The sequence below is a fragment of the Hetaerina americana genome, unplaced genomic scaffold (assembly GCF_022747635.1).
Source record: "Hetaerina americana unplaced genomic scaffold, ioHetAmer1.1.p SCAF_15, whole genome shotgun sequence".
Classification (NCBI taxonomy): domain Eukaryota; kingdom Metazoa; phylum Arthropoda; class Insecta; order Odonata; family Calopterygidae; genus Hetaerina; species Hetaerina americana.
In genome coordinates this window covers 5,899,262-5,925,609 of record NW_027286625.1, presented here as the reverse complement: position 1 = coordinate 5,925,609, position 26,348 = coordinate 5,899,262, and the positions used below count along the sequence as shown (strand labels likewise).

The following is a 26,348-nucleotide window of genomic DNA, read 5'->3' as shown; positions in this document are numbered from 1 at the left end:
TTTGAATCGCGGAGTTAGCATTTGAAGAAAAGATCAATTCCATATACAATGTCGGGAAAAGATTATGCTGTGGAGAAAGGTAACGCAGAGAATATTGTAATGTATTCAATGTATCTTATACCCCCGTGCAATGTACCAAAGAATGTTATAATAATTAGCAAAGAATTTGCATTCTTTATTCTGTTTTGAATTTTTGCTATTTTGAGTGAGATGATTTTTTCGGCAAATACCAGATATTATAATTAAAGTTTTTATTGCAGAGAAGTTACATCAATTTCTCGTTGAGTATTACACTACAGGTGATGATGGGAAGAAAGATTTTAAATACGCACGACAGTTGGTCAAGCTTGCCCATAGAGAACAGGTATTTGTATTTTCAAATAATCACATGCATTTACGATCAATGAATGTAATAATTATAAAGCCACGATAATTTAGGTCGCCTTATGCATCGAGTTAGATGACATGTCTAATTTTGACTCTGACCTTGCGGAATCTGTGGTGGAAAACACCCGGCGATATACCGCTTTGATGTCAGACGTCGTGCACGGAGCTCTGCCCGATTTCAAGCACAGTGAGGTTGGTAACTTGAGGATCTACTTATAGTTATTTTATGATTAAATTTTCAAATAAATATCTTACCACCTTCTGTTGAAGATTATAACCCTATTAAATAATATTTGTCGCAGGTTATTGCCAAAGATACTCTCGATATATACATTGAGCACAGACTTCTAATGGAACAAAGAATGAGACAACCTGGAGAAACAAGAGACCCACATAACCGGTATCCATCGGAACTTATGAGGCGATTGTAAGTAAATCAGGGAGTTGTAATTATTGTTGTAACTGCCATACAACTATTACATGAATATGTAAATTATTTTGAATGCCACAAAATCATTTTTTCCACACTATTTCCTAAAAATCTCATTGTCTACCAATAAATCTAAATGAGTGCATGCATAAAGTATTATGCTCAAATTATTATAAGCTAATCTATTAGTTAAGGTAGGTTTATGGATGGACACAACTACAAAATAAATATTTTGTCATTCCTAACAAAACAAAATCTAGCAACCTACTCTACATCAGGTCCCTCTTCATCTCCAAGTACTTCCAAGTCATACAAAGCTACGCTCCGTATCAAAGTTTTCACGAGTCTTTTCTTAATATCCTTACTCAACGTCCCTCTCATCAACTCCCCCCTCCCTGTGAAAGCCTCTTTTCCTAGCGCAGTTCTTCTCCATATGTCCCTACTACTTTGACCGTGTTGGTTCAGAACACTTCCGAGATACGTTAACTGTTCTACCTGCTCTAGTTTTTGCCCTCCTATTTTAATGTTTAGCTTAGCCTTTAGAAAATTGCATAACCTTTGTTTTATTAACATTGATTCTCATCCCATACCTGTCGCACTGAATTTCCAATTCACTAAGCAATGCTTGCAGCCCCTTGGCTGACTGACAAACTAAAGCTTGGTCATCACCAAACCTAACTGATTTTACGAATTCCCCGCCCACTTTCATTCCTACCTCCAGTTCTTCCCATGCCTCTTTAATCATTTCCTCTGCATACAGATTGAACAGCAACGGTGATTAGGGGCAACCCTGCCTTATGCCTCTTCCTAACACTGCCCATCTGGACTCCCCGTTCCCCACTCGCACCTTAGTAGTCTGAGACATGTACAGGTTGTGGATTAACCTCCTGTCCCTCCAATTTATTCCTATTTTCTGCAATACGCTCATTTGTTTTTCTCAATTCTCTCTATCAAACGCTTTTTCGAAATATTTGAAACAAGCAAATACTTCCTGGCTGTATTCTATTATCCTATTGATTAATAATCTCATTACTGCAATGGCATCACGTGTACGTCTCCCCTTCCTAAACCCAAACTGTTCATCCCCTATGTAACAATTTGCCCTACTCTCTGTCCTATTGTTCATGTTTATGCTCAAATATAAATTAATAATTGCTTCTCTGTATACCATGTCTATTACAGTAATCTAGGGATTACGTGAAATTACCTTGCTTGAGACATTGAGTTGTATTATTACAAACACAACCAGTTGCATTTAGTTAATCATATGTGTGTACATGTGTTTTTCTTTGTATTGTACTTTTATTTATATTTGTGCATGAGCATCAATTTGTGTATTGCTGGAGCCTTAACTCCTTACTTGACAAGGTTTATAGTGTATTGTGTATGTGTGAGTGAATAAATCTAACACCACAGTGACTAAGTTGAGGGAAATTTAATGCAGAACATATTATTACAAGGATTAATTTTTCCCTCGCACATTTTGGGACCACATCAATGGAAAAAGGAGTAAAAAACACATAATAATAATAATACGACAATAATACATTTTATTTGTCCAGAGACCAAGTAGCTACAAATGTTACACTTGATATAAGACACGTCAGGGGAAAGTGACAAAATTCATTTGTGGATACAAGACATATCAGGCATTATCAAGAAATTCAGCAATTGAATAAAACATTTTCAGTTTCAAGAACCTAAGTACGAGGGTCATCCGGAAAGTAGTACCCGTTCGTGAAATAAAGACACAAAAGTAAATATTAACAAACATAAAAAATTTTATTTGAAAGAGGATACTTTAAACTACTTCTCAACATAATCTCCAAGCAAATTAAGGCATTTGTCATAACGTGTGACAAGTTTCTGTATTCCTGCTGCATAGTCCTTCGCCGCCAGCTCATTGAGATACGCGAGGGACCCATCTTGCACAAATTTTTGCATAATGCAGATGGTGTTTAACAATTTCATGAACAATTGTTCGAGAAACATTGGGAAAATGCTCACAGATGTCATCAATTGTGACGCGCCGATCGTTCCTCACGAATTCGTCAACTGAGCTCACCAGTTGGTCTGTAATGACAGACGGTCTCCCCGAACGCTCATCGTCGTGTGTGTTCCCCCTCCCCATGTTGAAGTTGCGACACCACCGCCGAACAGACGACTCGTCCATTACATTGTCTCCATACACCTCCTTTAATTGGCGATGAATATCACATGGGCGAACGTTTCTTGCATTGAGGAATTTAATCACTGCCCTCACTTCACAACTGGCGGCGTTCTCAATTTTTTTAAACATTGTAAACAATCACAGAAACAACACAGGCAATGCTAGCGTCACGCAACTTGGCTCAGAGAAGGCAGACAAGCCAATGAAGCTATCTGACCTCGTCCAGCGGCTACTCGCGTCGTCAGCACTTCATGCGGCACGAACGGGTACTACTTTCCGGATGACCCTCGTAGATTAACTTTCAATGCAGCCACACTTTTATGGGCTTTAATCTCAGCTGGGAGTTTATTATAAAGTTGAAGGCCCATAAAATTTGGGCCAGCGCCTGCATTTTTTGTACGCACATATAAAACGTGCAGCTGCTCATTCTGCCTTGTAGAATATTTGTGGATATCACAATTTTTCACATACTCAGATAGATTTCTTTTTGTATGTACTACTACTTGAAAAATATAAATACATGGCACTGGCAATACATCCAATTGTTTAAACAGGGGATGGCAAGGGGCATTGTGTTTTGCAAAACTCATTAGCCGAATGGCTCTTTTCTGGACCCTGAAAATAGCCAATGCCTTAAGATGATGAACCCCAGTAGAGGATACTATAGGCTATGTGAGAATAAAATTCACCATAGTATAGTGCACAGAGAACAGCCACTGAAACTGTGGATCTAATGGACCTTATTAAAAAGCAGGCTGAGCTTAACTTACTGGTTAAAGTACTTATGTGTTCATCTCAAGAAATTTGAGAATTGATGTGGAAACCCAAAAATTTGGTAATTTGTACCTGTGGGATCACCTTCCCATCAACTTCAATAGAAAGTACTTTGCTTGCTTTATTTTTATTTGCAAAATATATTAGGTGAGACTTCTCTATATTCAAATCTAGGAAATTATTACGACACCAAGAGAGTAAGGTGTGGCTAACCTATTTACACTTAACTATCAATTCATCAAAAGTAGGCGATACAAGAATAATGTTGGTGTCATCAGCATATAACAAGGGGGTAGCACCGTTTATATGTTGAAAACTATCAACAAGGTCATTTATATAAGAAATAAACAAGACAGGCCCAAGAACAGAGCTTTGAGGAACACCTCGATTAAGGACCTTACTTGGGGAAACAAAAGATGTACCATTTTTAGAAACGTCCACATGTTGTATTCTATTAAATAGGTAGGATTTAATCCAAGCATAAGGTATGCCACGAATACCCATCCTTGGGAGTTTCTTGAGAAGTAATTGGTGGTCAACACAATCAAAAGCTTTTAAGAAATCAAAAAACATTGCAGCGACTTCCATTTTTTTATCTAGAGCATTTAAAGTCTGGGTTATTAACTGATAGTTGGCAGAAGATGTAGATTTATGCTCCCTAAAACCATGCTGAGATGGTGAAAGGACTAATTAATATACATATGACTAATTAATTAAATATAATGGTTGGTAACGAAACCACAGACTGAATGCCCTTGTGGTGACTTGCTGGGCAAGCTGTGAATGTGTCTTTTACCGTCATAATCTTCCCAAGGCTGAGCCATATCATTGCAGCCATTGGTCTCTCTCCATTGCTGTTCTTTTCAGTTCATTGTAGGTTGTTACTCTCATAGTACTTTTTATTAAAACACAGTAATCAACCCGAAGGTCAATTTGGTAGATGATGGTAGAGTTCAGCCAGTACTATGCCCAACTGCGTATGAATTTCACACATTAAGGTAGGGGGGCCAGTTCCTTTCCCTGTACCGGCTATGGTTTCCCAGGAAGATCAGGTACCCTAAAAATCACATAGCTTGAATGGAGCTACAGGTACCCAGAGAGGCTCGCCTGGGAATCAAACCCTCCAATAGTAGTCCAATGCTCTACCCCTGGACTACCGCGACTCATAGTATTTTATATATCATCTATAAATTTCTTTCTTTTTTTAGTTTTATTTTCCCCTCCATTATGTTTTCCAGGAAGTTATGTCTGAAAACATTAATTGATCAAAACATGTCTTTTTACATTAATTTTTCAAATTCAACAACATTTGTTCAGTTTTACTTAGTAATGGACGTAAGTATTAGTTCCAAAATTATGTAAAAATGTTTATATTAATTTCATCAAGTCTAGATATAATGTGATTAACAAAGACTGTCAAATATTTGCATCTAACTATGAGAGAAATTATTTTAAGGAGATTCATTGGTGAATCATAATTTATTTGATCCATCATTTTCAAAAATTTAAAACAGCCATCCTCAAAAACTGTTGTGATCTTTTCAACTCATGTCATCTGAATTTTGGGTAAGTTTATCATTAAGAAAAACACAGTAATCAACCCGAAGGTGTTAGCAAATTACTACTTTCCATGGTGAAATTATAATCTTTAGTGCCTGGAAATATTTTAATATTGTCTCCTTTATATTTATGAATTTATTAAAAAATTCCATTTAATTTTCAACTCGATAGCATCCAACAGCATCCCATAATTTCTCAGTATCTATCTCTCACTAACCTCCTTGTCGTTCACTTAATCTTTGACACTGCTTGGTTTGATTTCACCTTGAATTTTTTAGCGTTGTCTTAAATATGCATTGTAATTCAAAATGTCACATGGCATAGTAGTTCAATAGCGTGGGCTGATATCATTTGACAACACCGTGATCACCTCCGTACAAGAAATTGCAGGAGCATGTAGAGTGCATTTAATTAGCTTTAAGAAATTTAAATTTTTGGGAGATCGAGATGGTGTGGTGGCTATCGTACTGGCTTCCCACCCAGAGGGCCCGGGTCCAAATCCCGGTGGAGTTGAATATTTACAGAGGTATCTCAATCCCTACTTTAGTAGTAGTAGTTTTGAGAGGAGGCGACCGACAGCTAAGGTCATTTGCGCCATAGGGGATGGACAGGAAAGGATGAAGGATGGAGAGAAACCCGGCGTCGGCATTAGCCTACTCTTAACGAAAGGTGCCAAGGGGTCCGCAGCTTAACGTCCCATCCGACAGACGGCGTACTCACTCAAAGTGCCCTCCACAAAGCACCTCAAGTAGGGATCGAGATACCTCTGAAAAATATTCAACACCGCCAGGATTTGAACCCGCGCCCTCTGGGTGGGAAGCCAGTACGTTACCCCCTGCACCATCTCAATCCCCGATACTTTAGGTGCTTTGTGGAGGGTACTATGAGTGGGTACGCCGTCCGTCAGATGGGACCTTAAGCTGCGGACTCCATGGTGCCTTTTGTTTAGAGTAGGCTAATGCCGACGCCGGGTTTCTCTCTACCCTTTATCCTTTCCTGTCCATCTCCTATGGTGCAAATGACCTCAGCTGTCCGTCGCCTCTCCTAAATACTACTACTACTTTAAGAAATTTCATGTGAGGTTTGTATTGTGTGCCAATAGCTTAGTCAAAGCACATTCTTTTCATAGTGCTGACCAGTGATGGAAAGGCCTTTTTTTTAGGAAAATATTTTGCTTCGGGAAGAAACAAACCTTTGAAGAGCCATGATTCTCAAGACCAAGGTGTTGTCTGAAATGTATAGGTTCAAAAGAAAAGGGAATGGGCATAGATCCCCTGAAAATTTGAAGAATATGTTATAGACAAATATTGTTACTGTTACACTTAACACTTTCAGGCTTCACTTCGTGGAATTGTTTGATGCCCATATTAATAGAGTTTTTAAGTTACCACAGACTTTATTTCACTGTACAATGCATTTCACCGACTTGCGGCTTTGTTACTGTTCACTAAAATTCCATCCCTTTTGAAAATTTTTAGACTTATTCCTATATGCAGGTACTGGAAACCATTTAAAGCAAAATAATTAAGAGCATGTGTACATCCATATACTGCCACCAACTTACCTTTCCATTTCTTTCCCATCCAAAAACATTTTAGTTTTTTAAATGCTTTTCCTCTGATGGACTATGACTTTGTCATTGTGGAAGGGCTGGTACATTTTGTTGACCCCCCAAAGCTGTGCTGGTGAGTGCAATGATACTGTAAGGGTTACCTATGGAATGCATCTGGCACTCTTGGTAGGGTAGGGTTACCCATGCCAGATAGGTCCTAGGGAAGAAATCATGCAAAAGGTTGTCCATTCAGCATCTGTTCCTCACTGAAATAAAGATATGGGAGAGCATTTACAAAGAGATAGGTGGAAGAATGTACAGAGCTAAACAATTAAATTACGTGAGAAACAAATCATGCCAAGGAAATGTGGTGGAAAGATAAAGTGCTGTAATATGGAGAGATTCCATAGACTAGGAAAGGTAGAAGTTTTATGTAATAAAGTCAGAGAATTATTATGATGTATCAAGGGAAAACTATTAAATACCATTAGAGATAAGGTAGGGAACTTATTAAGAAAGGGGGAGGAAATTTGGGAGGACGGTGGGCAGTTCTGCAACGTAGAACCTTCCATTCTGGTCCGTGAAGGAGGGGGATGGGGAGTCAGGGCTTCCCACCTTGGTCGGGAAAGCATGGTCTCCATATGCACTGTAGCTAATTATTATAAGAGATACTTAAGAGTACATGTAGATGGTATTTAGGTAGCACCGAAAAACCTACCTTTATACGTGGAATATTTTTCAAAATGAAAGTTGACTGATTATTATGTTCAGCTTCAAGTAATTTTAACAGCTCATACTATAAGTGGAAAGGTTGATATCTTGTTTTTTATTTATATTGTGTGTTGTATGTTATAGATAATTTAAGCATGCACTGTTTACAACTGTTGTGTCATTACAGTGAAATATACTTCAAAGACCTGACCACAAAGAAGACCATTCCCATCAGGGATGTTAAGGCTCAGCATGTAGGAAAGTTGGTCAGTGTGCGAGGTATTGTTACCAGAGGCACTGAGGTGAAACCGTTGATGGTGGTGGCCACTTACACCTGTGACAAATGTGGTGCTGAGACCTATCAAGTGGTAAGATATTTCTGCTTTTCGATGAATTTTGATGTGAATTTGTACTTGGTGCTGATAGGTTGTGTTTACAAAAGAGTAAATCAGTGAATTAGCTCCTAATTGCGTGTCAAATTTGGAACAAGAATTGAAGGCGAGTTGTTTTCCTTTGTGTTAGAAAAAGCATGGTCAAAAACATAGACTCTAAAATTAACTTTAAATTTAAAAATCCAATTTTTCTTTATTTAGTATTTAAGCCTTAACCCAATTAATGGGGACAGATTTTTTAATAGCAACCCAGATGGTGGGGATTCTAAATCTGTGGATAAATACAATTTATTTTTGGTGGATTATAATGTTATTGAGTTGTTGAGAGAGATCATGGGTAAAACATTTTTTTGCTCATAGCTTGATTATTTAAACAATTATTGTTAAAAACAATTTGTTAATGTCATGTTTTTTCATGCTATCGAATTGAAAAAAAATTGTATCCAATATGGCTATTATTTCATTATTGAATTCCATTGATAGTAGTTTATTTTCAGGTGTAGTTACACTATATACACTCTTTCATCTCTCACCTAGCACTTTGCTTGAGTATGGTATGCACAGAAGCATGGAGCTGCACAGAGTGGAGCACTCTCCACAGCAGTATATTGTTTACCTCCTCTGCTTATGTGACAAACACACTACACATCTCATGTGAATTTTATTTAGTTGTGTTTGGAGATTTTAGTTCTGGAAAATGTCTACCTGATAATCGCAGTCTAATTTGGAAGTCTTTTTGGCACTGTGGAAATAGCGCCTCTGTATTTGTTGAATAACGGGTAAATAAGATCTAAACAGAAATTCAAGTGATTTTCCTTCCCTCCATGTTTTTTATGAATTACCTAAGAATTGAAAGTGAATGGATCAAGGAGGTGCCGGAATATCTTCTGATAATATTTCTTGCAAATTTTTACCAAAACTACACCCATTTCCCTTGGAAAGGTGGCCAAGGGTAAGTGCGAGAAAATGTAATCTAAGGGGTTACTTTGTTTCGAAAAGGCCATAAAACTTTCACGACAGTAAAGAACTCCTCTGTGTTTACAACACTATCGAGTTTAAAACAATTACATTAGATGGTAGAAGCATGCACACCATAGATCCAAAAGAAGTGTCTATAGACGCATTCCATGAGGGGGGGAAAAAAATCATTTTATGTGGTGCGTCTATGGACGCTCTCCCCGTTTCAGCTTCGTCTCCGGATCTCATCTAAAACCGTCTTCCCCATTAAAGGGTTTGAGATTGATTGGTTATATTGTGATTATGATTCACTTTGAGGAAAACAAAGACAACTTTGTTATCTGATTTTATTACCTTAAATGCATAAAAGTTTTAGAATCTTTCATTCGATAAAAGCAGAGTTTTGCATGAAATACAAAATGTGTTGCAGCTATACTTACCATTGGCTATGGGAGTTAACCCAAACTTAAAACCACTTCATTTCAAAAATTATTTCATTTAGGAGGCTCCAATTTGACAGAATTCCTGTGCTGTATATTGGGTGTCTTCCCAGAGAATATAATGCAATCAGAGTGGCATGTTTTCATTTTGAAAAATATTGGTTGATTTGATGTAGGCTGACCTTATAAAGCGTCCCCATTCTTCCTATTTCACTGCTAATTTTCCCATGTCCCACCACTTTCAATGGCCTTTGTGGGTACATGTCCATCTCCTTGTTGTAACTTCCTTCCCTTTTTTTCTGTAGCATTCCCAACTAAAAATTTGTATAATACATTTGAACGGACTTATAATATTGTATGATGTTCCAATGCACCTTATGAATGTCTGAATAATTGATATTTTATTGCTCGTTTTGCTGTTCTTATCCTCTTCTTGAACTAGGTTTTTAATTTCTCAATTCTTCTCCAATCAATAGAGTGCCTAACTCTACATGGAAACGCCATTGGTTCTTCAATGTGAAGATTGATTGAACTCAGGCCACCATTCTTCTCTAACTCATAAATTCATATGCAGTAATTGCTCTTCTGTCCCAAATTCATCTTTATTAGGCCACTCTTGACCTTTCGTGTAAGACTTTTCAATCTATAATATTCTATGCAAATTCATTGCCTCAAGGTGTATCTAATTCATCCTGCTCTTCTCTACTTTTAGGTGATCTCTTCCTCTTCTTTTCTTCTGTTTTTCCATTGATCTATCCAGATAATATTTAGCATTTGGCTCCAGCTCTCAAGTTTTTAAGGGTTATTATTCTCCTCAACTTGTCTACATGCTTTATTTTTCTACTTCTATTCTACTTTTCCTGCAGTCCCTCCTTGAAATGCTTCACTCCATATGAGTGTTTTCACAAATTCATTTCTTATCTGCTTTCATATCCACTTTGAGCTTAAATATTGCCTTATATTCATAGTTAACCTCTTAGCTGTAGCTATTCTGCTCTTGGTAGCAGTTGCACTTCTCCTGTCCAATGTTATGATGGTTCCAAGGTAGGTTAATGCTTTCACTTGTTCCAATTTCTGTTATGCCGATGTAACATTGTCTGTCTTTAGCTTTTCTCCACAAATTAGGATTTCTGTATTCTTCTCATTTGTGTTTAAGGCTGCTTGTGAGTATTCTTAATTCTCCACCTGCGGTGTCATCTATGAAGCGAAGCATGTTAATTTCTTCTTCATCATAACTTCTTTGATGTTGATTCCTTGTGCTTCCACTATTGCTTTTTCTCAGTACATTTTAAGTAACACTGGTGAGGGAATTTATCTTTGTCTTACCGTTTTATTTCTAATTTATTTTACCATATATTTTTCTTCCTTTTTATTTGTATCATAGTATTTTTATTCTTTTAGAGTTGATAGTTACATTTTTGTTGTAGTACTACATACATCCAAAGGTTTCCCAGCAGATTGAGCACCATATTCCACTCAACATTATCAGTCTTCTCCAAGCCCATGATTGCTGCCTGCAGAGGCTTGTTGGCATGCATTATTCTCAACTAGAATCCTTAACTATAGCCTACCTTGACCCCTGTTCTTCCTGAATTCAAAATGGTTTTTTAAGTTGTCTTCAATTCTCTATTCCTGGAGTTGATTATTCTTATTAGGAGGATATTACGCATTATTAGCTAGGGAGGTAATAGAAAGACCAAATGTCATCATTTGATTACTTGCCTTAGGTTATCCTTTTAAACAATATTGTGATTCAAGGAGTGAGATAAATACATAACTGTTTCTCTGCCAATTAGTTGTCAGCAATTTTGCCATATGGCATAATTTTCCATTTGACTCTGATCTCAAATGTGATTTTTAGAATTATTATTTATTCTCAGGTGGGCTCCCTTACGTTTATGCCATTGGTTATGTGCCCTAGCGAGGACTGCAGAGTGAACAAGTCTGGGGGTCGGCTTTACCTCCAGAGCAGGGGTTCCAAATTTGTTAAGTTTCAAGAGCTCAAAGTGCAGGAGCATGTAAGTACCTACTTTATCATGTAAATATCTTTCCGAAATTAGATTGGGCTTGATAGCATATTTTGTTTACTAAAGCATTCATATTGCCCATGAATATTTTTTTTAATTTTATGTATTTCATTTTTATCTTACCATCCTTTTATAATATATGGATTTAATGTATCACAGCAGGTCATCAATTGGTTGTTAGTATAGTAATTAAGTATAAACAATATTGTCTGTCCTCGGTAATATTTAAATTTGGTGAAAATACCATTATTTTGATATCTTACTGCTCTTCTTACTTGTGTTTGAGGATTTAATTTGTTTTCTTTGGTGATTTTCCTTGGGCAGAAAAAAAACAGTAGAAATTTGTTATTAGTCTGTAAATTCCTTTTGTCCCAAGGACTAAATTCAAGCCAAAAACTGAGAGAGGGGGGAGAATGCTCCGCAAATGAGCAAGGGGTATGAATAGGATGGGCATGTTGTATGAAATGAAGGAAAAAATGAAATATGTGGACCTGAAAAATGATTTATTCTGGTGTGGGATTTCAGGTTGTCTTACTAGGTAATGCTAAGAAATGTAGTAGTGTTGTTTGTGTTCATCCGAAACCTACCTTAAACTGTAGAATACCGCGTAATAATAATAATAACTCTTATGGTTTGTGTAATTTCAGCATTATCTTAATTGACAGTAAAGTTATTCCAATAAATTACCTGAATCCATTTTCCTTGAAGAAATGAACATTTACATGACACCATTTCAGTGACTGGATACTGCCAGAATTTTTTCAGTTTCTCGCATTTCATCATTGTTCATTACTTTGTGTATTTTGTCAAAAATTCCAAGAAACTGCGGAAGATGTCGCAGCAGTAACTTTTGATGGAGTCATTCGCTGAGTGTGAATTACAATGCAACAATTACAGAGTGTAAAAATCATTCGCCATGACTGCTTCATTTTCTTTTTTCTTTAGAGTGACCAAGTTCCTGTGGGGCAAATTCCTCGCACAGTCACAGTGTTCTGTCGAGGAGAGACCACTCGCCAGGCCCTGCCTGGAGATCACGTCAGCATAACGGGAGTATTCCTGCCTCTTCTCCGTTCAGGATTTCGGCAATTATCCCAAGGATTGCTTTCTGAGACTTTCCTCGAAGCACATGTAAGTGAACCTTATGTTGTATATATGTATGTTCCTAAAGTTGGCTTCAGTAATTGTGCTGCCAGTGATGATTCATTCTGTGATCTCCCTTAATCTAAAATTCATATTCTCTTTCTCCCTATTTCTCGCTTGCGTAGCTTCCTCCCTTCCATCGATTTTACCTTTTTCAGAAATTTATCACTTTTCGTTAACCTCCGACTTTTCTATAAATACGTGGAAGTCTTTATTTTCATCAGCAAAAAATTTTTAAGCAGTCTCTGTAAGTTTTGGAAAACATTCATGAATGTGGCCCACACTTTGTTCATATAGTGGTTCAATCAAGCATGAAACGTAAGAGCACTTGAGATAACTTGTTTGAATTTTAGTGGGCCCTATTCTTTTCCCCTTTCTGTAATTTGTCTATGCCAAATCCATTAATTTTAGGACATTTCTAGTCTCACAACCTAATTTTTAGGCCTATTCTTTTATGTATTTTTCAATTTTTGTGATCACCCCTCGTTAGAAAGTGCATGTAATTTTGTTGTATTCCATTTTTTTTAAATATTTAATGCACAACTTTTTTGCCGGTTAATTCAAGAAATGTGATCTCTTAGGATGTTTTGAATCACTGCATTGTGGAATGGTCATTTTATAGTTAACCTTATGAGCTGTCTTGCTGCTATATTTCAACATTTTTTTCTGCTAATAATGCTGATTTAATTATCTACTATCCTGAAATTTTCATTAATTATCATCGACTGTGACTTCAAATAAATTTTCCGAGTGCATCGTAAAGGGAAAAAGAAATATTTTGAATGATTTAGATTGCGGTTAAAGATTAAAAATTATTCATAGGAAGATTCCCTTGTTTATTATACTATTTACTTGATTGACTTGCAGCATGTGTTTCGAACCAGCAAAGCTCGTGAAGATCTATCGGAGGCTGAAGAGCAGCCAGGGTTGACGGATGAAGAGGTTGCCCAACTTTCCGAGGATGACTTCTACTCAAAGCTGGCTGGGAGTCTTGCTCCTGAAATTTACGGCCATGAGGATGTCAAGAAGGCCTTACTGCTGCTTTTGGTTGGGGGTGTGGACAGAAGCCCTAGGGGGATGAAGATTAGAGGTATGGTTATCAAAATCTTCATCTCTTTCATAGTCCCTTTCTGAGGAGTTAGTTAAACTTTTCTTTTCTTCAAGAAATTTTTAAGCACATATTTTGTTTTTTTATGAGCAATGGTGGTAATTGGAGTGATTTGCCGCAGAGTTAATTCGTAATTCATTGCTTGGGCTGTTGCCTTAAGGTAGTAAAATTTGTCTCCTCTTTGCAATCATGGGAACGCACAGTTTTTAAAGTTACTTAATTGATGTTCATTCATGCACTATAAGCAAACATTTTTCAATGAGGGTTCTCTGAATGAAAAATTTTGAGTGCATTCTTGTAAAAAAGAGAATTGTATCGGGTTGCGTATTTTTTTTAGAATGTTAAGAAATGTATTGGTGTAAGTAATTTAAAATGAGTAAATATTGATATGCCTCCTACTATTTTTTACCATACCATCATAGGAAACATAAACATTTGCTTGATGGGAGATCCTGGTGTGGCCAAGTCTCAGCTACTTTCCTACATTGATCGCCTTGCACCCAGAAGTAAGTTATTTTATTTGGATTAAATTGAACATTGAATCTTGTGGTCCATTGGCAATGTAGTCACTTGTTGAAAAAATAATGAACAACTTTGGAATAATTCAGCATCTGCTAAATTTGGGAAGAAATGGGTAATTTTTCTGAATTATTTGAAAATGTCTTGAATATGATAAGAAATTCGTGAATTCCTAATGGGAATAAAGGATAATGGAAGATTTTTATTTGTGAGACTAGTTATTGTTTAGTGTAGGACATTGTGATGTGGTTAAGTAAAAAAAATCTGTTTAGTCTCAATCTCTCCTTAATAAAAAAGTTTTTATTATAATTACGCATGCAGACCCCGGAACAAGTCAAAAATCTAACAAACTGGTGTCAATGAAATCAATTTAAGGTTCACCAATGAGGTGTGATTTTTTTGAAGAACTTAATCAAATTCAAAACACAGAGAAATGAGGATTTTGTGAGTTCATCTGGAAAATTAGAGAAGAGTTTATAATTTTCAAATTGAAAACGAGTTACCTCCCTCGTTGGTAAATTCAATTGTATTCCCTGCCTCTTTAAGCTGCTTGGCTCAAGGCTTGGAATGATCATATGTAATAGTCCATCCATAGAACATTGGAATCTCAATATGACCCCTCCTTATTTGAAGTTTTAAGATTATAATAGTTAAGCCTTAATGCAGAGCGAGGACTTGAGTGAAGTGTGGTTTGCTCATTCCAGCAATTTCTAAATCAAAATTGCAGGGGCAAATTTTTAGTTTTCATGAAAGTTAGCATAGCAGTAGTCCCTTATCAAACATTTCAAAGTGAATTTTTGAATCTTGTTCCCTTTGCCCTGAAGTCTCTCATTTCTAGTCAAGTGCTCGTGCTGATTTAGATGCTTGCTGAGGTCCACTAAAATCGATATTTCACAAGTTCCAATGGGACTGCAAATGTAATTGTGGTTTCATTTAAAGGCCTTAAAAGCTTAGTTTGTGTAATAAAGATAGATGAAATCTTTCTATTAGGACCTTCAAGGTATGTCCACTTAAAGTAGATTTTTTTCTTTTACAAAATTTACATGTTCTCTAGGGTTATAATAATGTTGTTCATTTAGGAAAAATGGTTTGTATTTTATGGCTTAGTTAATATGGAATTTCCCCAATCGTAGTGAAAGGAATCACTCACTACCCAACTTTTTATTTCATTAGCATCAATAATCTAGCTTTGTTGCCTGGGTATAATTAGAGTTAAGGAAACTGAAGAGCTGTAAAAGTGGTGTGCTAATTAGCATAACTTTACAATAAGATGGATAGTGTAGAATGACAGTATATCTATGTATTAGTCAAGCTGGACTAAAATTGAATATTGAGGAAGTATGCTGCATAGCATTTTAATTATAAAATTGGCATAACTTGCTCATATTATGCAATGAAAATAAGAACTTTGAGTTTTTCAAGTGATGTCTTGGTTAACTTTTTTGCTTTCCAAGTTATCTTAAAAGTTTTTTTTAAACATAATCCAATATCCCTATGCATTCAATTTTCTCCCCCATATTATTTTAATACATTTTTAAGGTCCCATTTGTCTTCAATAGATTTTTCACTACAAGGGTAGTATGTGCTTCATCAGTGCCGCTGCCATTGTATTTATTTGTTTTACACAAATATTGTTTCCTTCTAATCTCCAAAAAGGCCAGTACACTACCGGGCGTGGTTCTTCTGGTGTTGGTCTGACAGCCGCTGTAACAAAAGATCCCCTCACTGGGGAGATGACCCTAGAAGGTGGTGCTCTTGTCTTAGCTGACCAGGGTATTTGCTGCATTGATGAGTTTGATAAGATGGCAGACCATGATCGAACTGCAATTCATGAAGTGATGGAACAGCAAACTATCTCCATTGCCAAGGTAATGGCGTATGCTCTTCACGCTTTGCTCTTGTATATTCCACGCTAAATTTTTGCATAGTGATTAGCATATTGGTACCATGGAGTAACACTGTTATAACGGCATTCTTAATACTTTTAATCCACTAGCCTTAGTGTTTTGCATGACATCTGCTGCAATTTATCAAATCATCTTTCAAGTTGATGATTTTATTGTAGCTTGATGATTTTTTTCTGGATTTATCTCTAAATACATGTGTATTATGAGTGCTCAGAATTCACAAGTTTGTGAATTGCTGCCCATAATTCATTTATATAGAGATTTATGCTCATTTTCAAAAAGGTGAAGTAGGAAAAATGAGGTCAAAAATTCTTTCAAGGAGCTTTGCTTGCAAATACAAAACTGGCTAATTAATACAAATACTGTAGTTAATGCTTTTCTGAATACATAGCTGTGGAAATATGCTCGTAAGAAAATCATGTTTTTTTTTCTTGTCCAGGCTGGAATTATGACCACCCTCAATGCAAGAGTAAGCATACTGGCGGCAGCTAACCCTGCCTTTGGACGATACAACCCTAAGCGGTCGATTGAACATAACATCCAACTGCCTGCTGCTCTCCTGTCTCGTTTTGACCTTCTGTGGCTGATTCAGGACAAACCAGATAAAGATAATGACCTAAGGTATGCTTTGTTTTGAGATGCTTGAATAAAAGTTTGTTTTAAAATTATCATGAAGTAGGATGACTAAGTCAAACATGTATGCTGGAGCGTAAAAATTAAGCCGTTTACTAGTTTCAGGCTTAACTTTGTGGAAACTGTCCACATTGGAGAGAAATGATATTTAACATTTGTGATTTCCACCATAGTATTTTATTTCACGTGACCCCGGTTTAGGCACTTCGTGTCATCTTTAATCCATGTGAATAAAAAGAGTATAGTGGAAATCACAAGGCCTTCATATCATTTGTCTCCATATAAAAATTAAAGCAATACTTGAATGTATTGGAGGAAAATAAGTGTAGTAGCTGAGAAGGAGCAAAAGTACCTTTTATTTATCAATCAAAGCTAGTGGGATTTTGCTGCTCTCTGGTAATTCCTTGAATGGAGTCTAGCTCAGATCCCTGGAGAAGCTTACAGGTAGTGCCATCTAGAAACATTTCCATTTCAGTTGAATCCAAATGGGTGGAAGTAACCTTTATCATAAATGTATTAATTTCACTTGGATTGAGTGTAACAAGAATTCAGAGATCTTTTTAATGCTGTAATGATATTTCCACATGATATTAAATTATATGTAAGCCATATTGTAAACATCATAGTGGAACCAAGATGTGTGCATTTTGAAAGATAATATGTTTGTGTCGAGACACTGTTATAAATGTGGTTTGTATTGTGTATAATGCATAGATACTCTAATTGATGAATATTAACCCCACCTGAGGGTATCAAGTTAGGAGCAAGGTTTGATACAGCATATGCATAAGAGATGATATCGAAGAAATTACTTTTTGAATAGGTATCATTTGAGTTATCCAGTATCAAATACATTGAGCATATTTTTCTTTGTAAGTACACATGTGTCGCAAAGCATTTAGTGTGAAATAAAATCTAGGATGATCATAATGGACTCCATGAAGAATGAAACACTAATGCATTAATATGTGAAAATATTTAATCAAGGAAGAAGTTATGCAACCATTGTAAATGTTATTTAAGTGTAATTTTAAAGTTGGTATTTGTGAAGAAGATTTTTCTTAAACATAATGCAAACATACTCTTTTTATTTTGCCATTGTTTAAAAAGTATGTTAATGTAATATGTAATTATTTTCCACTTCTTGCTGCTGGATAGATGGGATAGTGGTAACTGAAGAGCTGTAACAGTGCTGAGCTAATTAGCGTAAATTTAAGATTAAGGTGGCTAGTGTGTAATGACAGTATATCCATGTACTGTAGTAGGACTAAATTTGAATTATGAGTTTTGCATGTTGCAAATCCAGTTTTAATTATAAAATTGCCATGTTTTGGTCATATTAAGAGGCTAAAAAGAAACTTAACATTTCTACAATATAGATTTAATATTTCACGACCACGGTTTCGATGATGCACAGCATCCCTCATAATGAAGGAATTCCACAAATTTAAACCTTTAACTGTTATTTTGGTCATATTAAGTAAGAAAAATAAGATCTGTGGATGTCTTAAGTCATGTCTGGGTTACTTTTCTGCATTATTAGGTATTATGAAAAACTGAGTTTATGGATAACTGCTAAAGTTTTTCCAGCTTCACATCTTCAATAAACTTAGAGAAACTATGCTTTACAGGTTAGCACAGCATATCACCTATGTCCACCAACACTGCAAGCAACCTCCAATGCAATTCCAGTCCTTGGACATGAGTCTGATGCGGCGATATATCGCCTTGTGCAAAAAGAAAATGCCTTGTATTCCAGAAGATCTTACTGATTACATAGTTGGTGAGTAAGGGTCAAAAGTTGGCCTCCGGTTAGAATTATAATTTTGCTTAATTGAAGATTTTTATATTCTTTCAATGCATATCTGAGTTATGTAGTATAGCATTGTAATAATATACATGCAGAGTAGTTTTCCTCAATTTCAATTAAATTTTGGTTAAGTGGAGTTAATTTGAACCTAATCTAATGGCTTCCTGCAATAACAAAATTTGATAGGGTTACCTGAGAAGGAACATGATGCATATAAACATAGTCATGTAGAAGAAGATTCTTTCTTGTGTGTTGAGACTTAGATGTCAATTGCACTTATGCTTGTGAAGTTAATAGAACATGCTATAAAAATTAATGTAAACATAAGGGATTACTGTTACTAAACGGTAATGCTTTGTACATTGTATTATAAATAACAAATTTTAGTCAATAGCAAGTTACCTAAGAAATAATATGACTTATTGACACTCAGCTGAGATAGAATTGTTGAGAGAATTTGACAATATATGCCATGCAGAATTATCATAATGATTTAAAATTATGATTAATATAGAGAATGTAAGGCATTATGAAAAACTGATTCTTAACTTGGCTGAAAGAAGCTTCCTGCACCCTGGTTGAATGTAACCACTGGCATTTTATTTTAAGCCTTCTTCTCTGTGTTATCATCATGTTTATTTCATGATTTTCAGGCAGTGACATGTTATTTTTGCATCACCTAGAGGTATATTACTTGGATTTCATGGCTCTGCCGTGGATGGTCATTGAGAAATTATGACATCATATGTGGCGCAAAGAGCTGCAAAATATTTTTAAAATCACAATAATGATGTGAAATGAAACAATCTTTAGAAAATGAATGCTTCAAAAGAAGCTTTCCAAAAGAGATTACTTCAAAAGAAGATTTATTTCTCGCTTCTATTGTGTTGATACGTAAATGTAATGATAATCATACTTACTTCAATTTCAATTGAAATAAGTAAGATTGTCATTACCTTTACTATCAGATTAGATATTTTTACATCAGCAGTTATGAGTTTCACAGGCAAGGTTTTATAGTTTATAACTGATTTTTGGTAGAATTAAAAATTCTACTGAATGTAAGCAGATAAGATTTTTTTCATTTTGTTTTAATTTGGTCTGATCGATTTATATCCAAAGGGATAATTTCTTTGTCCTGCAGACTTGTGGATAGTTGAAAAAAGGTAAAATCATTTCACCTGTGTATAAATTAGTATTGGAAAGATGAAAGTTTTAGGCTTATTCAAGTTATTTATGTCTCTAAAATGATTGTTTTGTGTATCTCCCTGTATTCTATAGGTTGCTATGTGGAGATGCGCAAAGAAGCCCGTAACACTCAAGATACAACATTTACCTCTGCTCGAAATCTACTTGCTGTTCTTCGTCTTTCGACTGCCCTGGTAAGTTTTCAAATCTGTGATTCAAATAGTCCACTCTTAAAGACAAGTGCCTCACTTTCATTTACTTCTCCCATCATTTTTGTTTATTTCTCTACCTGATTTACCTACCTCAGCATAAATGATGTAGCTTCAGCAACTGAGCAAATCTGATTAATTCCACAATGGATTTTTGATGAAATTGTACATTTTGTAGTAAAATTTTGTGTTTTACACTGTATGTACTTAGTCATCTAACTTCTAGTATGAATGCTTGTAGTTACTCCTTGGGGCACTAAGGCGTAGACTGATAGTTCCTAAAAGAAGACAAAAGTCTGCCTATTTGCTTATTGTTTGTCCAAATTCTCTTTCTCTGTCTGCAGAAATTTCTCCAGTATATTACTTATTAAATCTTACACAATTGTATTAACTCAGTCATGTGTGGCAAGTTAAACTTTTTAAAAATATTTATCAGAAGAAAAATTAACTAAATTATTGTAATTGATCCTTAAATGTTTACCTTGAGCTGCCATTTATTATGAAAAAAAAAGGAGTAGTGTGATGTATGTTAGACCAAAACCTGCTGGTTTTAAAAAGGTATAGAGTCTTACTTCTGCAAAATGTCAGTGTTCTTACAACAACGCACACTGAATCACATAGAATGAGAATACAGAATGACGATATATTGAGACTCCAAAGTAACAGCAGGGTGTGTTGCACTTAAGTCATTCTCTGCGAATGAAGAGCCTTTTGACCAAATTGTTGACTCCCCCTGTTTTAAGTGAAACTATTATGGCATTCACATAATTGTTAGATGTTATCAGAATTGTTGGACTGATGTCATCTGGGAAGGCTCTCACTAAGCACCAGCATTGTTTTACCATCTTTCTCGAATGTTGGGCTGGACATCGAATATAAATGCAAGTTTAGGAAATGAGCAAATTCTATCACCCCTTCAAAATCTGCGAAAAGTCAATGTTAAATTTGCTGGGTAATAAACTATTGGCTGTATGATATCAGTGGGTCACAGTAATAGTGGTTGTTGTAAGGGCATGGTAGAGTAGGGTCGGTCAAAAGGATGTACTGGAGTATATGATTCATCCATGACATCTGTCATCTGACCTAGAAACTGCTTACCTCAAGTGCAAGGTGCGCCTTAAATGGCATTTGGTTGTGCCAAGGCATGCTAATACATTGGAAAGTTTTTGTGTTGTTGATCTACGTTTGTTCTCTCACTTTGTCTCTTTGATTTGTTTATATCATTTGACTGTCGCAGAATGAGTATATGGAATGTACAAATGCTGTTTATATGAATTATTAGTATTGTATGTGGTATAGTTAATAGAGTTTTTTCAAAATCACTGATTTTGATTCTTGTAAATGATGCAAAATGTTTTTCCATCACAATTGATGTAACAGTGATAGTCAGGGGAAGCTAAAAGTTTGTCTTTGATTTTCAATTTTGTCTTTAGGCTCGTCTTCGTTTGGCAGATGAAGTTGGCAAGGATGATGTGAACGAGGCTGTGCGACTGATAGAAATGTCCAAAGATTCTCTGAATCATACAGAGGAAAAGACTGGGCGGTGAGTAATTTAATCTCTAAAAACAGCATATACTTTGCAACTACCATCAATTAATTTATTAATTTTTATTGTAAAAAATGGTATGCCCATTCAAGGTGACAGTGTATGACACCAGTGCTCTCTTTTGTTTAATATTATGCTGGTCATAATGTTGTGTACGTATTCTAAGACTAAATTACAAACTGTCATACGAACTGTCAACCATTATATTTCTTTTGACGAAAAAGGGATAGCTTATTCTCATTCAGAATGGACTGTGTGCCATAGGTGTTGCTTAATAATAAATATAAGTTTTACCTCAGGATGTGGGATTACATATGAGATTTTACATGGGTTATTCAATAAGTCTAGGAAACTTGAGCTATATGGCCTTGTGAAATAACACATGAATTTATTTATTTTGCATTAGTCCGAAAGCAGCACTTTGACCTTTACATTGTACTTGGAACATTGATATGACAATTGACAATTACATACACCCCTGCCCTAGGTGAAGGAAAAACCACCTAGGTGGGAATCGAACCCGTGACCTCTGGTTTGGCAGACAAGGACATTACCCTGCTGCCACTGGGGCCGGCAAAATTAAAGGAAAACTCCTGCAGCCGTAATGAGTCAGCACCACTCGTCCCATAAAGGAAACTAAATTTGTTCTGATGATTTGTGGGAAAAGAAATTCCATGACAGTGACCAACCACAACCTCTCAACCAGAATACCCTTCTGTAGTAGTTTGTAGGAATGTTACTTTCTTGCCAGTTACCAACTAGAGATGCACACTCAACCCAAATGGGATCCATCAAAGGGTTAAAGGGACTCTGTTAAGGGTTCCTGGGTTTATGAACACATACACACTATCTGTGACTGTTTACGGGAATACATTCCACGCCAGGGACAACAACAGCTGACACACTCACAGGCACTCAGGAAAACATGCACTCACACGTTCGAAAAGGTCCTAACTACTGGGGGAGTATTACTCAAATTGAGCAACATCTAGAGATAACAACCAATAGGGAAAGACGAGGGTGTGCGGCAGATGCATATTGTGGGCACTAAGTGGCACCCCTCAGCAAAATGAAGGAAAATAGACACTTGTAAGAGAAGGTTGTAAGTGACAGACTTACAACCTTCTATTAGAAGTGCCAATTTTTCCACACAATCTCCTTAGCAGCTTTTTAAGCCATCCAAAGAGTAGGATTGTTGAAGGTCCTCAAAATACGCATCTGTGCTGGCGATGAACTCCTCATTTGACATCAATTGTTTTTTGCCAGCTATTTTTCTAATTTGTTAATGGGGAGAAGTCCATGGGGGCCACATCTGGCGAATACAGTGGTAATAATTCAAATTTAAATGCCATAATTTGTGCCTTAAAAACTGCACAGGTGCACATGTCCATTATCTGGATGGAAGGGATTTTTTTCTTTGTTAAATGAGGACTTAGTTTTTTATTTCTAGGCTCAACCAGTGGAGTGATGATGCACAATATTCACAATTATTGTTTGTCAATTTTGCGAGTAAGCGATGTAGTTGATTCTACTGGCATTCCAAAAACCCTTGGCCATAATCTTGTCTGCCAATTTCACCTTCTCTACCTACTTCTTTGCCTTAAGAAACCGTTTTGATTGTTCCTTTGTCTCTGGAGTGTAGTAGTGTACATATCCATGTTTTGCCCAGAGTTATGTATCAATGCAGGAACTCATCAGGATTGTGATGGAAAAGTGCCTTAACATCCTCTGAATCGACCATACAAATGCATGTATTCTACACTGACAGCAAGTGAGGCATCTGTCTTGCTTAAATTTCCATTTTCATAAATAAACCAAAGATTGTCGCTTCAATTGACTATGAAAATAGAACCACTTGGATGGATATAGCTGAAACTTAAACAGCAATCTAGTGAGAGATGAGGAACTTACTTGCAATTAGTTCGTTTACTGATACTATGAGTACCATATCTTGGATTTCTTACAAGTTATTGAAAAACCCACATACTATGGATCAATAAACATTCATATTGTGTTTTGTCAAGGTAGGTAAACTATTTATTATTCAAAGTAGCTCATCTGACTAATAATAAAAAAAACAAGTTGTGTACGATTTTCTTCCTGCATTCTTACATTACCGTAGCATCCAAAAATTTAGATCTCAGTTGATACCTTAGAATACTCCAGGAAAGTGCATTTAAATAGTGGCATAATTTGCTTTTCTGTGGGAGTGCACTGCTTGTATTGTGCACGATACGGTGCATTTTCTATCTAGACTATGTCCAAAAGGGCAGTATTTTCCATTTTGCTGTGTGAAGGTGTTGTTTCAGATTTCCCATTTCAAAGAAGAATCAACTCAACAGAACTCTTGACATCAGTTTTCCATCTAGTTTCAAATGCTAACATGGCTCTGTTATGAATATCTATCACCCCATTTCAGGTATCAAATGATGTCATGTCTGGAACATTAGTATTTTCTCATTTTAAATGGAAATACTGCCAGTCTTAAATACTAATTTAAGGAAAATTACAATGTTTTCCTTTAGTTCTCTAATGTACTTTAAAATTTAACTCTGTTCCCTGTGGCATTATTCTTGATATTCTGTGTTCAAATAAGCAATCACAAACTGTATTTGATTGGCAAATTTTGAGAGAGAGAGAAAGAAAGTTTCGAGGATTTACTTTTTGGCAATTTTATGCATTCATTCTTGATTAATCTCACTAGATTTCACATTGGTATCATTTAACCAACAATGGTTTTGGAATGTTGTTGGAACAATGGTCAGTTAAATAAATGAAATGTGGAAATTTACTTAGAGATTCAATTAATCATAATTTGTGGTAGCAATGTGTGTTAGTAAGTTCTAGGACTCCTTAGTGCATTTATTTGTAATGGTATAATTTTGTGGTGAGCTATTCAAAGAATGGCAGTTTAATGTCTTAAGTTCACATACCACTTCAGCAGCAGTTGTATGTTTTATTGTACTACATGTAAGGAATTGATAAAATTAAAATATCTTTTGTCTAAAATTTGATTTTATGTTTTCCATGTATGGCATGGACATTTTGAATTTGCCCTGAAATAGTTTCTTTTTTTTACACAGGGCACAAACTATTGTGGATAGGATATTTGCAGTGATTCGTGAGTTCTCTGGAGATGAGAAGACCATGAAAATGTCAGATATTTTGGATCGTTGTGCCAGTAAGGGCTTTAAACCAGATCAGGTGGAGGAGTGCATTGATGAATATGAGGAGTTGAATGTATGGCAGGTTAATCAAGCTCGAACCAAAGTTACATTCATTTAAACTCATCGATTTGAAGTGTGTTTACTGGAAGCCAACCCTAGGTTGAATTGAGAATATATCAGACATTAAACTTTGTGATCATTTTCACTCTGAAATACATCGGCACTCAAACTTGAATGTGTTAATGGATCTCAGAACCAGGTTGATATTCAATGCTGGAAGAGCTGTAAGCCTGATCTAAATGTTAACTGGAATGTGATTTGAAAAATTGAAATGTTATCATATCACTGCCAATTTTTTGTGTCTCCACCATACTCCGCCACTCTCTTTTGTATTAGGTTGATCTTTTATGCCTTAACTATATTATTAATGATTTTGATTGATCATTTCTATACTCCTTTTGTAATAAATATAATTTTAATAGAAAATGTGGTTTTCTTTTTTTCAATTTATACTGAAATGCCTAATTTTATTTGGGGAAGGACTGTTTTCTGAGTTTTGTGAACCTCTGTAAATGTATTATGTATTTGTTTAAATGTGATGACAGAAATGAAAAGGCTACTCCCATAAAAAAAATCGTGATTTTAAAAATTTTACACAATTTATCTGGTTTTTCTTGATGGAAAATATCATATAGCTCCAAGAAAGTATAGATGTTAGGAAAGCAATTGTTATAAATTTAATTGATTTTCTCCCGACAGTAATTGAAAGAAAAGTTGCTTTATAACTATGTGTATCCTTAAGTGTTTGCCATTTGATGGTTCTAATTTTACACTGCACTGAGTCCTGTTTAATTCAGCGTACATATATCTTTAATCATCTGGGATATAGTTTGTCCCTCTACCCTTTTATTACTTATTTTGTAATTGAATTCATATCTCCTATCCATAGAAATGTGATTCGCTTTAATTCCTGCATTATATTGGAAATACTTAATCTATATTGAGTCATTATCTGGTTAATAGAGATTCATTTGTTGGCCGTGAAAATTTCTTGTTTGTAATAATTCTCTAAAACCTACAAATATTCACCCTATACTGTATCTGTATTTTTATTTTGCTTATTGTGCCAATCTCTTGTCCATGAGTATCTCAAAGATAGGAAAATGCTGGAATACCCATAAGTTGTCAGTAATCACCCATGATAATTTTAAAACAGCTGAGTTTGAGAGATGGTAAGGGCATTAAAATCAGTCTAAATATCCCATTGATCTTGCATAAAAGATATTTACAGCTAACAGTTGGTAAAATATTTTAAGGAAGTTATATAACCAAGATTCCAAACATTAATAATTAGTGGGTAGAGCAATTGTAAATGTAGGTAAACAATTGCTCAACCTACAAGTAAATATGTCATTTCAAAGTGCAGTGCAGGCTTTTGCCCTTGTAATTCTCTTTCAAGATCTTAAAGCAAATTTCACCTGAAACCAAAACCTGTGCCTACGTGGTTTATAGACGTACCCAGTTAGACAAATCGTCCCTGAAATCATGTTATGTGTGTTTTATTAATGAGTAAAACTGATAAAAAAAAGTTTGTACTTAAATATTTTCGAAACAAAAAGCTGCTTGGAAAGTTTTGGTTTTCAAAGAGGGCGGTTACTCCCTCCCTGTATAAGTGATTGGTCCATCGTATTCGTCAGTCGATTGTTTCGGGAAGTTTTCGT

The 26,348-nt window shown here is 35.7% G+C and overlaps 1 protein-coding gene across 1 annotated transcript; it reads left to right on the top strand.

Annotated features, from left to right (window-relative positions):
- Positions 1-25,065, top strand: Mcm7 (minichromosome maintenance 7). The gene is made up of 15 exons (XM_071583815.1): positions 1-79; positions 261-364; positions 439-579; positions 690-814; positions 7,772-7,952; positions 11,254-11,391; positions 12,346-12,528; positions 13,408-13,630; positions 14,071-14,154; positions 15,824-16,035; positions 16,514-16,695; positions 18,339-18,490; positions 19,799-19,899; positions 21,348-21,457; positions 24,544-25,065. Exons 1-15 carry the CDS (start codon positions 49-51, stop codon positions 24,743-24,745), a joined length of 2,169 nt encoding a protein of 722 aa, XP_071439916.1. The 5' UTR covers positions 1-48; the 3' UTR covers positions 24,746-25,065.
- Positions 25,066-26,348: the final 1,283 nt, after the last annotated feature.